We start from the raw sequence: 15,019 nt of genomic DNA on the forward strand, positions 1-15,019 counted from the left end.
CTGCACACAAGGGGTTGTTGAGATTTTGTGCATTGCAAAATTTTGAATATTGTGAATATTGTGAAGCATTAGTAACTTTATCCATCTTTTATTAGTAACATGTAACAGTTGCAAATTTAATTTTATTATTTAAAAAGGTGGTATTTTCATGGAAATTTTTTATAATTTAACCTAGGTGTTAAAAAACTAAAGTTTAAAGGAACAAAAAAACCAGTTGCTTCACTTTTTAAACTGTGTATTCCATTAATTTTGTTCTAAGAACAAGGAAATATTCCAAAGTCAGACAATTGTCTGATGGCTTCTTTTACTGTAGGTAACATGCTTTTTTTTAAGGAAGAAAAATCAGCACATGAAATACAATTATTTAACCATCTAAGATATACACTAGAATCCACTCTGCTGATGTCCTACATTATAATTTGTTCAGTTTCTGGTACAACAGTAGGGATAAGTAATGAAGATGTGCAAGTTCAAAATTACTTTCTTACATATTACTATTAGTATTCACCAGCATGTGGTAATGATAATAATAATAATAATAATAATAATAATAATAATAATAATATGTAGTGAATTGTCTTGTTTTTGATTTCATAGAATTGCTTCATAGTTATGTTCAGTATATTTTTTTTCTTTTAATTATCATTATATTTTTGGTTCTGTATTATTTTGTGTTGTATTCAAACTATACAGTTTTGACAAGTAGGTATAATGTGTTGGACCTATAATTCAAAGTTTTATATAAATAAACTGAATTCAATTGAAATTATGTATGCTGTTAATTTTTTTGCAGTGGTTGTTGTTCTGGAGCCTTGTGATGGTGCTGAGACATATTTAATGGGGAAAACAGTGACAGAGCCTACAATTCTTCGATCAGGTGGGCTAGACTTTTTAGTGCTAGATTATTTAATCAACAGTTTAAATTAATTCATATATTGTTTTGATATATGTACTTTAGAAAAAGAAAAATATACAGTAAGTGGCTTTTACATATTTTGATTACATAAGTGGTAGGTTAGGTACAGAAGAGTTCTTCTTACTCATGTTTTACATTTACTTATTAAATTTTAAAAAATGAACATGGAAAAGGCAACCATATACTAGAAAACACATAACATACAAATTACAGTGAATGCTGTATTACTTTAATTACACCAGTGAGTTTGAAACAATCAAATTCTTCTGTCTTAGTTTGTTTAAGTTTATTGTCATGCATACAGGAAACTGAGAAACTCTTATTTGGATTTTTAACGTGCAATATGTACTTGATCAAACGTAAACCTTACCATGATAACTCTGTATTTTTTCTTTACCTGTATCCTCAACTGCATATATTCATAGATTCTTGTCTAACTCAGCATGCTTTCAAGCAAGGGTATTACTGTATCAAGCCAGTTCAGAGTGATACAATCCTTCACTGGGGTATACTGAGAAAAAGTGCGTCAAGCCCAGGATTCCAAATAAACTGTCTGAGTAGCAGAATGCCACGAGGGCACAGCGCACAAACGAGTGATAGAGAGGGATTGGCTATGTAAGGAAGATCTACTGTGCATTAATTGTTGTGGACAGGTATGCGTCAACATGGGGCATTAGTCCTATTAGTGCACGAACCTTAAAGTATACTGCAGAAGAGAGATGCAGTCGGTTTTTCATGGTGTCCATGTTCTGGTCCCTAATGGGATCAGTGATAGCAAGGAATCCAGGGAAAATTTCAGTTGGACCTTGTTGCTCACTAGCAAGTGTTTGTAGCCCAGACCTGCCCATGGATGCCTATGAGTTTGATAAAATGTCAGGATTCAGCATTGAAAGGACATATGAATCTACTAGAGGATGTTTTCACCTGGAGACTCTGGTATTTGGGTTGAGCTGTATCTAGACATAATCCTCATGAAGAAACCAAGGTAGACTTTGAATTGGACTCTGCATGCAATAATTTTCTTAGTCTATAGTCATGAGGTGAGTTGGTAAACACTAAGTGACTTAAAGTTTGGTGTCCATGAAAATTGGAAGTGAAATAAAAAGAGAAACAGGAGTAGTACTAAGATAGATAGATAGATAGATAGATAGATAGATAGATAGATAGATAGATAGATAGATAGATAGATAGATAGATAGATAGATAGATAGATAGATAGATAGATAGATAGATAGATAGATAGATAGATAGATAGATAGATACTTTATTAATCCCAAGGGGAAATTCACATACTCCAACAGCAGCATACTGATAAGGAAACAATATTAAATTAAAGAGTGAAAAAAATGCAGGTAAAACAGACAATAACTTTGTGTAATGTTAACGTTTACCTCCAGGGTGGAATTGAAGAGTCGCATAGTGTAGGGGAGGAGCAATCTCCTTAGTCTGTCTGTGGAGCAGGAAAGTGACAGCAGTCTGTTGCTGAAAATGCTCTTCTGTCTGGAGAGACAGAGTAGTTTCTAGTGAAAAATGCATGACCCCTGGAGAAGATAGAAGAAAAACATATTAGTTAGGTCTGATGGAACTGCAAGGTTATTTTTTATTTATTTTTGAAATAATTTGTAGATGCTTGGCAAAATTGTATTCTTTTTCATTTATATGTGGTGTTCTATTACACACCATCAATTTAATTTATGTCCCATATGACAATAAGAATTGGCAATAAGAATTTATAGACTGAGGAGTCTGTCACTTTACACTAGGTAAAAAAGGATAGAGTATTTTTTGTGGACAAGTTTTATTGAAGTTTAACCCAAAAAAAAAAATGTGGAACTCACTGAAGTAAGTATTCAACAATAAAGCCTAAACTTCAAATACGAGAAAAAGTCAGAAAACAAGAGCAAGACCCTCCACCAGCACCCACACTTATCACCCATCCATTGTGACAGCCGTAAATATTTAAACTAACAACACCAAGGAGAGGATCACAACCCAAACATTAATTGTTTAGTGAAAGAAGATAAAGGAGAATAGTGGTTACATGGGTCCCAGGCCACCCATCTGAAGATCATCTACATCATGATTTGCCATGTAGTAATATTTATATACTATTTGAAACTGGAAAAAATCAAATTCGCACTTAGAGGATCTGTACAAATCTTTTTCAAAACCTGGCAGGATCTAATCAATAACATTTCACAATAAGCATTTTAATTGAGGAAACAGGTTCTCTCCGCTATTTTACTCATTTATCTTTGCTACCATAAAGTTTTACACTGCTGGTCTAGCTCTCTTTCTTAGGGGTTGGGGTTAATTTGTTTGTTTGTTTGTTGATTTGTTTGTTTTGAACTTTTTTTTTTTTGTAAAACTTGAGTTATATGTATGGAATGTTATTTGATTTTAATTTTAAAAAAATAAAGTAATATTTGAGGAGGACGACACATTTATCCTCCCTGCTGAAAGTTCAAGAAGGATGAAACTGAAAAGTAAAGCTTTCTAGAGTGAAAAGGAAGGAGGATCATCCAGTTTCTGGTGTGGGGCTAGATCTGATTTGGCAACAATTGTGCCCAGAAGGACAATATCCATCCCTGCTGTATAGAAACAGAGAGGAGAGGTCTAACAGAAGTACATTTGAAAACAAAAGTGTTATTAATAGTGAGAACAGCTAAGAAAAGATTTGAAGTAGGTCAAAAACAGAAACTGAGTGGACACTTTCAGGATGAATGTAAAAATGCCCATGGAACAAGTTCTCTGATGAGTGATTTTTTGTATGGAAATCCATGAGTGGAAATTAGCTTACACAAGCAAATAGTAATAAGTAGGTATTGAAAAGCACCCTGAAGATAACTCTGCCTAGCCCGTATGAAGATTTAAAAAAGACAGGAGATATTAGAATTTGTTTGAATGACCACAGTGGGAGAAGAGTGCAGTGTCTTAATTATAAAAGACAAATCTGTCTCCATATCTCACACAGAGGAGTTCATTCACATAGAAATCGTCAGAGGCATTTTTAGCATCAAGAGCAAGTAGAGCTGGCTCTGTTAATTTCAATTGCTTGACATATGGGAAAAATGTATATTAAATTATTAAAACTATTTTAAAAGGCTACAGTTTAAGCTACTGTATCTTGTGCATGTTGTATTTAGATTAACTGAAAATGTAAAAGAAGGAAAGAAAAGTATAGAAAGCCATCTGTTTAATCATAGATTTTATAGACCACACTTTTTGTTTTCTAGGGAATCGCATCATCTTGGGCAAGAGTCATGTGTTTCGATTCAATCACCCAGAACAAGCTCGACAGGAGAGGGAAAGAACTCCTTGCGCTGAAACTCCGGCAGAACCTGTAGACTGGGCCTTTGCACAGCGTGAACTGCTTGAAAAACAGGGCATTGACATGAAGCAGGAAATGGAGAAAAGGTAAGTAATAATATAAATGTTCATTAGAAGAAAGGGCTCTTGAAGTTAAAAGGGATATATGCTGAAGTGCAGTAAAGCACAAAAGCATAATTAGAGTAATCACAAAATACAGTGAGCTATTCTTCTTTATTCTATACTATCAGGGGTATATCAGCTCTGCCCAGGGTGGGGGCACTTACTAAACTTCAGAATAAAATATAGTTTTCCCCTTGTCACAAGAAATGACTGGAGACATCAAAAAGATTTGCGGCAGCCGCCCATGTATTATTCCCTGGCTGCAAATTTGGTTTAAGCAAGTATGATATGTACAGGTTTGAGTCCAAGACAGAACTGATTCTCTGGCACAAAGATGGCGGCTTTAAAGTTGAGGAAATGACATCATCATAGGGGCTGTACCTGGAAATGACATTGTCATTGGGGCTGGAAATGGAGGTGACATCATCGAGGCTGGGAACTGGAAATTGCATCATTGAGGCTGGAACTGGAATTGACGTCATCGGGGCCAGGCGGACTTTTCTGTAATTGGTCTGCAGATCGGCGAGAGACAGAGTGCACTCCACCATTCCCTGGGCTGGTGTGGAATTACTTTCATTCAGGCCCTTTAGCTGCCTCCCATGCGCACGTGTTTGACACCCTATACAAACAGGGAATCTGTACAACGTTTGGTTGAGGTTGGTTCAACATTTAAAATTTACATAATGGACAAAAACACACACAAATAAACATTCAGTTATAGATATGAGATTATAATGCTATATAGCACTTACAAAATCAGCATTGTCATAAAATGCTTTATAAATCAAACTGTTTAATTTATGTGTAGTGACTTAAATAGTTTGAATTCTCACAAAAACTTAAGAAAATAATTTTACATTGGGCATGTTATAACAAACCTGCGGTGGGCTGGCACCCTGCCCGAAGTTTGTTTCCTGCCTTGCGCCCTGTGTTGGCTGGGATTGGCTCCAGCAGACCCCCGTGACCCTGTAGTTAGGATGTAGCAGGTTGGATAATGGATGGATGGATGTTATAACAAACTCCATAATAAAATGCGGAGTGGTGGCTTTGAGGTTAGGGATTTGCACCAGCAATTGGAATTGCCGGTTCAAATCCCATAAATGCCAGAAGTGACACTAGTTTATTGGGTCCTTGAGAAAGACCCTTAACCTGTGATTGCTTCATCCTGGGTATAATGTTAAACTGCATCCAGTCCTGCAAGCAGGTCCTCCAACTTGCAGGGAAATCTTAGGGGGAGGTTTCAGGACTGGCACTCCAGCTATCATAAAAAACCTCAGACTGTACCAGTGTGGTGCTGAGGTGTCACCTGCTGCACTCGGGTCCCAATCCAGATGGTTTGTCATGTGGTGGGTTTTGCCACACTCTATCAGTGCATGCTCCCAGCCTCTTCCCATAATAAAGTAATTTATAAAGCTGTCAATCAGTTAATTTACTATATGCAGCACCTTTTACAGTAAGTATTTACCTCTTTATCAGAAGTCAGTTAATTAGTATTTATAAACACCATCCATCCATCCATCCATTCTCTTCCGCTTATCTGAGTTCGGGTCACAGGGGCAGCAGCTTGAGCAGAGATGCCCAGACTTCCCTCTCTCTGGCCACTACTTCTAGCTCTTCCGGGAGAATCCCGAGACATTCCCAGGCCAGCCGAGAGACATAGTCCCTCCAGCGTGTCCTGGGTCTTCCCCTGGGCCTCCTCCCGGTTAGACGTGCCCGGAACACCTCACCAGGGAGGCGTCCAGGAGGCATCCTGATCAGATGCCCAAGCCACCTCATCTGACTCTTCTCGATGCGGAGGAGCAGTGGCTCTACTCTGAGCCCCTCCCGGATGACTGAGCTTCTCACCCTATCTTTAAGGGAAAGCCCAGACACCCTACGGAGGAAACTCATTTCAGCCGCTTGTATTCGCGATCTCGTTCTTTCGGTCACTACCCATAGCTAATGACCATAGGTGAGGGTAGGAACATAGATCAACTGGTAAATTGAGAGCTTCACCTTGCGGCTCAGCTCCTTTTTCACCACGACAGACTGATACAGAGCCTGCATTACTGCGGATGCCACACCGATCCGCCTGTCGATCTCACGCTCCATTCTTCCCTCACTCGTGAACAAGATCCCGAGATACTTGAACTCCTCCACTTGGGGCTGGATCTCGCTACCAACCCTGAGAGGGCACTCCACCCTTTTCCGGCTAAGGACCATGGTCTCGGATTTGGAGGTGCTGATTCCCATCCCAGCTGCTTAACACTCAGCTGTGAACCGATCCAGAGAGAGCTGAAGATCACGGCCTGATGTAGCAAACAGGACAAAATCATCTGCAAAAAGCAGTGACCCAATCCTGAATCCACCAAACCAGACCCCCTCAACGCCCTGGCTGCGCCTAGAAATTCTGTCCATAAAAGTTATGAACAGAATTGGTGACAAAGGGCAGCCCTGGCGGAGTCCAACTGTCACTGGAAACGGGTTCGATTTACTGCCGGCAATGCGGACCAAGCCCTGGCACCGATCGTACAGGGACCGAACAGCCCTTATCAGTGGGTCCGGTACCCCATACTCTCGGAGTACCCCCCCCACAGGATTCCCCAAGGGACACGGTCAATGCCTTTTCCAAGTCCACAAAACACATGTAGACTGGTTGGGCAAACTCCCATGCACCCTCCAGGACCCTGCTAAGGGTGTAGAGCTGGTCCACTGTTCCGCGACCAGGACGAAAACCACACTGTTCCTCCTGAATCCGAGGCTCGACTATCCGACGGACCCTCCTCTCCAGAACCCCCGAATAGACTTTTCCAGGGAGGCTGAGAAATGTGATCCCTCTGCAGTTGGAACACACCCTCCGGTCCCCCTTCTTAAAGAGGGGGACCACCACCTCGGTCTGCCAATCCAGAGGCACTGTCCCTGATGTCCATGCGATGTTGCAGAGACGTGTCAACCAAGACAGCCCTACAACATCCAGAGCCTTGAGGAACTCCGGGCGTATCTCATTCACCCCCGGGGCCCTGCCACCAAGGAGTTTTTTGACCACTTCGGTGACCTCAGTCCCAGAGATGGGGGAGTCCACCTCCGAGTCCCAAGGCTCTGCTTCCTCATTGGCAGGCATGTTAGTGGGATTGAGGAGGTCTTCGAAGTACTCCCCCCACCGACCCACAACGTCCCGAGTCGAGGTCAGCAGTGCACCATCCCCACCATATACAGTGTTGACACTGCACTGCTTCCCCCTCCTGAGACGCTGGATGGTGGACCAGAATCTCCTCGAAGCCGTCCGAAAGTTGTTCTCCATGGCCTCCCCAAACTCCTCCCACGCCCGAGTTTTTGCCTCAGCAACCACCACAGCCGCATTCCGCTTGGCCTGCCGGTACCTATCAGCTGCCTCCAGAGTCCCACAGGACAAAAGGGTCCTGTAGGACTCCTTCAGCTTAACGGCATCCCTCACCGCTGGTGTCCACCATTGGGTTCGGGGATTGCCGCCACAACAGTCACCAACCACCTTACGGCCACAGCTCCGGTCAGCCGCCTCAACAATAGAGGCACGGAACATGGCCCATTCGGACTCAATGTCCCCCACCTCCCTCGGGATGTGGTCGAAGTTCTGCCGGAGGTGGGAGTTGAAGCTACTTCTGACAGGGGGCTCTGCCAGATGTTTCCAGTAGACCCTCACAACACGTTTGGGCCTACCAGGCCTGACCGGCATCCTCCCCCACCATCGAAGCCAACTCACAACAAGGTGGTCATCAGTTGACAGCTCCGCCCCTGTCTTCACCCGAGTGTCCAAGACATGTGGCCGCAAGTCCGACGACACGACCACAAAGTCGATCATCGAACTGAGGCCTAGGGTGTCCTGGTGCCAAGTGCACATATGAACACCCCTATGCTTGAACATGGTGTTTGGGGGGGGGGGGCATTCCTCCCAATCACGCCCTTCCAGGTCTCACTGTCATTGCCCACGTGAGCATTGAAGTCTCCCAGTAGTACGAGGGAGTCCCCAGAAGGTATACCCTCTAGCACCCCCTCCAGGGACTCCAAAGAGGGTGGGTACTCCGAACTGCTGTTCGGTACATATGCACAAACAACAGTTAGGACCCGTCCCCTCACCCGAAGGCGGAGGGAGGCTACCCTCTCGTCCACCGGGTTAAACCCCAATGAACAGGCTCCAAGTTGGGGGGCAATAAGTATACCCACACCCGCTCGGCACCTCTCACTAGGGGCAATTCCAGAGTGGTAGAGAGTCCGGCCCCTCTCAAGGAGATTGGTTCCAGAGTCCAAGCTGTGCGTCGAGGCGAGTCCGACTATATCTAGCCGGAATCTCTCAACCTCGCGCACTAGCTCAGGTTCCTTCCCCTTCAGAGAGGTGACATTCCACGTCCCAAGAGCCAGCTTCTGTAGCCGAGGATCAGACCGCCAAGGTCCCCGCCTTCGGCCACTACCCAACTCACACTGCACCCGACCTTCTTGGCCCATGGGAAGGGGGACCCACATTGCCTCTTCCGGCTGTGCCTGGCCGAGCCCCATGGGTGCAAGTCCGGCCACCAGGCGCTCGCCATCGAGCCCCACCTCCAGGCCTGGCTGCAGAGAGGGGCCCCAGTGACCCGCGTCCGGGCAAGGGAAAACGCCGTCCAAAGTTTTCATTCATCATAGAAGGTTTGTTTAACAAACCATCACAAATCATGGACTAAAATGATACTTAGTGTTTAACTGTGATGAAATAATATGCTAAGTTTTAATGTGGCTTCTTTCATGCTAGGCACTATGAAAAAGTCATTTACAAACCACTACAGCACTTAGTAATTGTGAACATTTCATAGTGAGCACTAGAACTGTTAAAAATAATGATCAGTCCTTTTAAATGATTTTCTACGGGTACACAAACTACTCATTTTAGTTTTGAAGTCACAAACTCAGTTATTCAAAAGAGCAGGATTATCCTAAGTGGCCTATAGCATCAGAGTTATTATTTTTTGTGCTGCTCCACAGACTGCAGGAACTGGAGGATCAGTATCGCAAAGAAAGAGAAGAGGCAAGCAATCTATTGGAACAGCAAAGACTGGTGGGTATAAGAAAATGTCATGACTGCTTATCTAACCACCTCTAAGTGTATCATTATAAGCACACACTATCCCAAGCCATGTGACAATCTCTGCCTGGGCAGTACTAAAGAGCATAAGTACAAGTTAACTTAGAGGTTTATTTTCACAATCTACTTTTCATAGATAAATCTTAAGGAAAGAAGGAGTACAAGGAGAAGCACAAGGTGGGATCCATACTTCACATTTCCATTTATTGAGTTTGTATAGCTTTCATTAGAAATACTCTACTCCCCCCATTGTCAAGCAACATTAAACAGGATTCTATGGTGGCACAAATTTAACAAACTTGTGCCCTTTATCCAATATACAATGCAGTCCGACTACCACCCAAATCAGTTTAATTACTTGTAACCTCTCTTTAGAAGCAAAAGATTGGATTTTATCAACTTTGTACTTTTTTTATAATCTTCTCTCAGTTTGTAAGTAATGTGTGAAACAAAAAAAAAATATTCACAACAATAGTGAGGGCATGAAGATTCTGCTGCAGACCACATTTCCTCTGAATGGTATATTTGATTTGTCTTATTATTGAATAGGATTATGAAAGCAAATTGGAAGCTTTACAGAAGCAGGTTGACTCGAGATACTATCTTGAGACAAATGAAGAAGAGGAAGAGCCAGAAGAAGAAGGTAAGGAGAAACAAAGAAGATTATCTTTTTCTGTGTCCATCTTTACTTAGACATTTGCACAACAAAATTGTTTCCATTTTCTATTTAGAAATAAAAGTTAATGATCTTCCATTTTTATTTGTTTGTATTTGGGTGCTAATTGATGTTTCATGCAACATTATGAACAGAATGAACTACCTTGCCATTTATTTAAATTTATTTTCTGTAATTAATTTCTAAAGTTCATTGTCATGCATGTTTGTACATGAAAATGTCTGTCAAAGCAAACATACTACAGATATTAAATGTTACACCATAATCATTAAACCACCTCTCCTGCAAGACGGCAGAGTATATCCTGTTTAAAATGCAGCACTATTAGAATGCCTGTCTCTGCAGGACCAACAACAGTATATTCAGCATAATTTTGGGGCTCTGTATAAATCCAAACCTTATTAAAGTCATATCTTTATATATGCTTAAGTATAACTGGCTATTCAAAGTAGAGATCTTCTGCATGCTCTTGCTAAAGTTAATCTGTACACATGAATAGATTACACATTAATTACATATTAATAGATTAAATCTCGGACTAATTGCAACCCCAACTCACTTTAATAAAGAATTTCAATTTTGAATCTACTATATATAGCACACAGTGGGCTTTAGACCAACTAGAAGTTGTCAAGCCAATGTCTTGAGTGTGCACACAAGTAAAAGGTAATATTGTTTTAGTAAAGCCAATAAATAAGTGGATAATAAAAGTAGATCAAGAAGATATCCTGAGAAAGCATTTGAAACAGGAGTATATGGAAACAAAGGCCAAATGAGAGAAAATCATATTTATGGCTATATCAAACCTAAATTAGGTCCAATTAATAGAACAACACTAAGTACACAAGGAACTCTATTATAAGAATGTTGTTTAAGTACAATGTCAAAATATTACTAGGCAACTCATTATGTGTTACAAAAATTTCCTTTGGAAATAAACATTTACTAGAACATGTGAAAAAATTTGTCTTAATCAGCATCTTTCTGTAATGCTATGTCCTTACAAATTAATGTTAATTAATCTTAAAAAATTGGGCTTTTTTCCACTTTACATATTTTCTTCATCCTGCAAAATATTTCTGTAATTTAATCTCCTTATTACAAACAACCAGCTATCTTATAACAGTTCTAATATGTTCTTTAACTGTTGATGATATGTAAACCTTCCTTACAATGCATCCGGAAAGTATTCACAGTGCATCACTTTTTCCACATTTTGTTATGTTACAGCCTTATTCCAAAATGGATTAAATTAATTTTTTTCCTCAGAATTCTACACACAACACCCCATAATGACAACGTGAAAAAAGTTTACTTGAGGTTTTTGCAAATTTAGTAAAAATAAAAATCCCATGTACATAAGTATTCACAGCCTTTGCTCAATACTTTGTCGATGCACCTTTGGCAGCAATTACAGCCTCAAGTCTTGTTGAATATGATGCCACAAGCTTGGCACACCTATCCTTGGCCAGTTTCACCCATTCCTCTTTGCAGCACCTCTCAAGCTCCATCAGGTTGGATGGGAAGTGTCGGTGCACAGCCATTTTAAGATCTCTCCAGAGATGTTCAATCGGATTCAAGTCTGGGTTCTGGCTGGGCCACTCAAGGACATTCACAGAGTTGTCCTGAAGCCACTCCTTTGATATCTTGGCTGTGTGCTTAGGGTTGTTGTCCTGCTGAAAGATGAACCATCGCCCCAGTCTGAGGTCAAGAGCGCTCTGGAGAAGGTTTTCATCCAGGATGTCTCTGTACATTGCTGCAGTCATCTTTCCCTTTATCCGGACTAGTCTCCCAGTTCCTGCCGCTGAAAAACATCCCCACAGCATGATGCTGCCACCACCATGCTTCACTGTAGGGATGGTGCCAGGTTTCCTCCAAACGTGACGCCTGGCATTCACAACAAAGAGTTCAATCTTTGTCTCATCAGACCAGAGAATTTTCTTTCTCATGGTGTGAGAGTCCTTCAGGTGCCTTTTGGCAAACTCCGGGCGGGCTGCCATGTGCCTTTTACTAAGGAGTGGCTTCCATCTGGCCACTCTACCATACAGGCCTGATTGGTGGATTGCTGCAGAGATGGCTGTCCTTCTGGAAGGTTCTCCTCTCTCCACAGAGGACCTCTAGTGCTTTGACAGAGTGACCATCGGGTTCATGGTCACCTCCCTGACTAAGGCCCTTCTCCCCCAATCGCTCAGTTTAGATGGCCGGCCAGCTCTAGGAAGAGTCCTGGTGGTTTCAAACTTCTTCCACTTACGGATGATGGAGGCCACTGTGCTCATTGGGACCTTCAGAGCAGCAGAAATTTTTCTGTAACCTTCCCCAGATATGTGCCTCGAGACAATCCTGTCTCGGAGGTCTACAGACAATTCCTTTGACTTCATGCTTGGTTTGTGCTCTGACATGACTGTGGGACCTTATATAGACAGGTGTGTGCCTTTCCAAATCATGTCCAGTCAACTGAATTTACCACAGGTGAACTCCAATTAAGCTGCAGAAACATCTCAAGGATGATCAGGGGAAACAGGATGCACCTGAGCTCAATTTCGAGCTTCACGGCAAATGCTGTAAATACTTATGTACATGTGCTTTCTCAATTTTTTTATTTTTAATAAATTTGCAAAAACCTCAAGTAAACTTTATTCACGTTGTCATTATGGGGTGTTGTGTGTAGAATTCTGATGAAAAAAATTAATTTAATCCATTTTGGAATAAGGCTGTAACATAACAAAATGTGGAAAAAGTGATAACGCTGTGAATACTTTCCAGATGCATTTTATATATTGAGGAGAATTATTACTTTAGTATTTGATACTTGATTTATTTTTCTACATTTTAAAGATTTTTTAATCTATTTATTTTAATTATCTCTAAATCAAAAAGTTGCACAAGATGCATCTTCCAAATGACTTTCTTGCCTGCACTTAATTTTCTTAGATTAAATTATAATTTATTTTTTCCCTCACATATTTCTATAGATTCAATATTTGTCTCAGTGGTGCAAATTGGAACATGATTTATTTTCTAAATTTTTGATTAACCTAATTAGCTCTCCATTTTCAGGGTGAGGTCATTAAAAACCTTTCCTTTTGTGCTATACTTGACCTCATGTAAGTTTCTGGTTTTGTGGTCCCAGTATTCATAGGCAGTTTTTGTTTCTCCCAATGCCTACTGTTCATCCAGCAGCTTGCCTTGCTTAATCAGTACCTGACTCTTAATGAGCAAATCACAGATTATGCATAATTTTGTTTTCCCCATGTACTGATAACAAACAAGGTTTAATTTTTTATAGCATCTTTCCTCTTAAAATTAATTGATATGTAAACCTTGAGGTCTCAACCATAGTCACAGTGAGCTACCTGCTGGATTTGAATCCTTTACCTCAAAATTTTTTGTCACTGCGCTCACTGCCAGAACAGTGTTTCCCAAAGTCATCAGATCCTAATCTATACTTTGTTATTCTGACAGTGCAATGGACAGAACGAGAGCTTGAGCTTGCCCTGTGGGCATTCCGCAAATGGAAATGCTATCAGTTTACTTCATTAAGGGATTTACTGTGGGGTAATGCTATCTTCCTTAAGGAGGCCAATGCCATCAGTGTTGAGCTCAAGAAGAAGGTGAGTCAATCTCTGTTCTTTATTTAAAACTACACTGATACTTCGCTTAGTACAGTATTTCTCCTTTGATTTCAACTGCCATGATTGCTTGAAGATATTTGATCAAAACAATAAAGACATAATAGTTACACCTAAAGGTTAAAATCATATAAGATGGCATCACCACTATAATTGGATTTTATTTGGATTTCATCCAGAATGAATAGGTAAAACAACCTTTCATTGCTAATCTTAATTATCAGTTATCAGTTATTTAGATTTGCCTGTTTGTTGGAAGTTGATGCCTTGGTGCAGAGCACATACAGAGGCAATAATCTGAAGATAGACTTTTATCTAAACAAAATCAAGTAGAAGTTTCTAGTAATGAATTAACACATTTCTCTGTACTCCTTTAGTAGAGCTAACAATAAACTGTGCACAAACTGTATGCATGTGATTATGAAGGAAAAGTCTTTATCCTCAGTTTATCAGATGGATAGGAACATAATTATTGCAATGATATAAATGCCAGGAGAAATTTCCACAGAAGACTATAGAGGCATTGCCACCCTAATACAGTAATCCCTCCTCCATCGCGGGGGTTGCGTTCCAGAGCCACCAGCGAAATAAGAAAATCCGCGAAGTAGAAACCATATGTTTATATGGTTATTTTTATATATTTTAAGCCCTTATAAACTCTCCCACACTATTATAAACATTTCACGCACAATTATACAGCATAAACCCTTTGTATTCTCTTAGATATTAGGTAAGATTCGTTGAAATTATGTATGTAAACACAGTTTACATACAGTAAAACCTAAATATTATTTTAAAGATATCGAGCGTCTCCGATATCACATATGTTACAGCCATTACGACAGACAGGCCACCAGCAATAAATACGTACAATGCAAGAAAAATTGTATACAGTAAAATGTGTGTACAGTGACACTAAATTATGTACATGTAATAAGTACTGTACGTAAATAATTAATTATGGTTACTCACCAACAATGACACGACAACTTGTCCGATAACAATGAGTTTAATTTTACTGCACAACAAAGGATAGCGTTACAGCTCTTCTAAAGGAGCCTCTTCAGGCGACTGTTTAGCACCGCCGTTGTTCTTCTTCCAGCACTCTTCAATCCAAATCCCTAAAGCAGATTCCATCCAGACTACTGCCTTATCACGTCCACTTGCAACTCGTTTTGCGCCCTGGTTAAAGGACACTGCGGCCGTAGATCTTATATGCTTTTCCTCCTTTTTAAATAAAAAGAATCGTGGACTCATTGATGCTGTAATGGTGTCCTGCAGCGGTGTAGCTGTTT

The 15,019-nt window shown here is 40.7% G+C and overlaps 1 protein-coding gene across 27 annotated transcripts in view; it reads left to right on the forward strand.

Moving 5' to 3' along the window:
• Positions 1–15,019, forward strand: part of kif1aa (kinesin family member 1Aa) — a 243,450-nt gene that overhangs the window by 112,829 nt on the left and 115,602 nt on the right. For all 27 annotated transcript variants that reach the window (XM_028794777.2, XM_028794779.2, XM_028794780.2 and 24 more), the window contains 5 exons: positions 794–877; positions 4,153–4,333; positions 9,320–9,392; positions 9,969–10,062; positions 13,558–13,706. In XM_028794777.2, coding sequence (XP_028650610.2) covers positions 794–877; positions 4,153–4,333; positions 9,320–9,392; positions 9,969–10,062; positions 13,558–13,706 — 581 coding nt within the window. The remainder of the gene's footprint in view (positions 1–793; positions 878–4,152; positions 4,334–9,319; positions 9,393–9,968; positions 10,063–13,557; positions 13,707–15,019) is intronic.

This window comes from Erpetoichthys calabaricus, chromosome 2 (genome assembly GCF_900747795.2).
Source record: "Erpetoichthys calabaricus chromosome 2, fErpCal1.3, whole genome shotgun sequence".
Classification (NCBI taxonomy): Eukaryota; Metazoa; Chordata; class Cladistia; order Polypteriformes; family Polypteridae; genus Erpetoichthys; species Erpetoichthys calabaricus.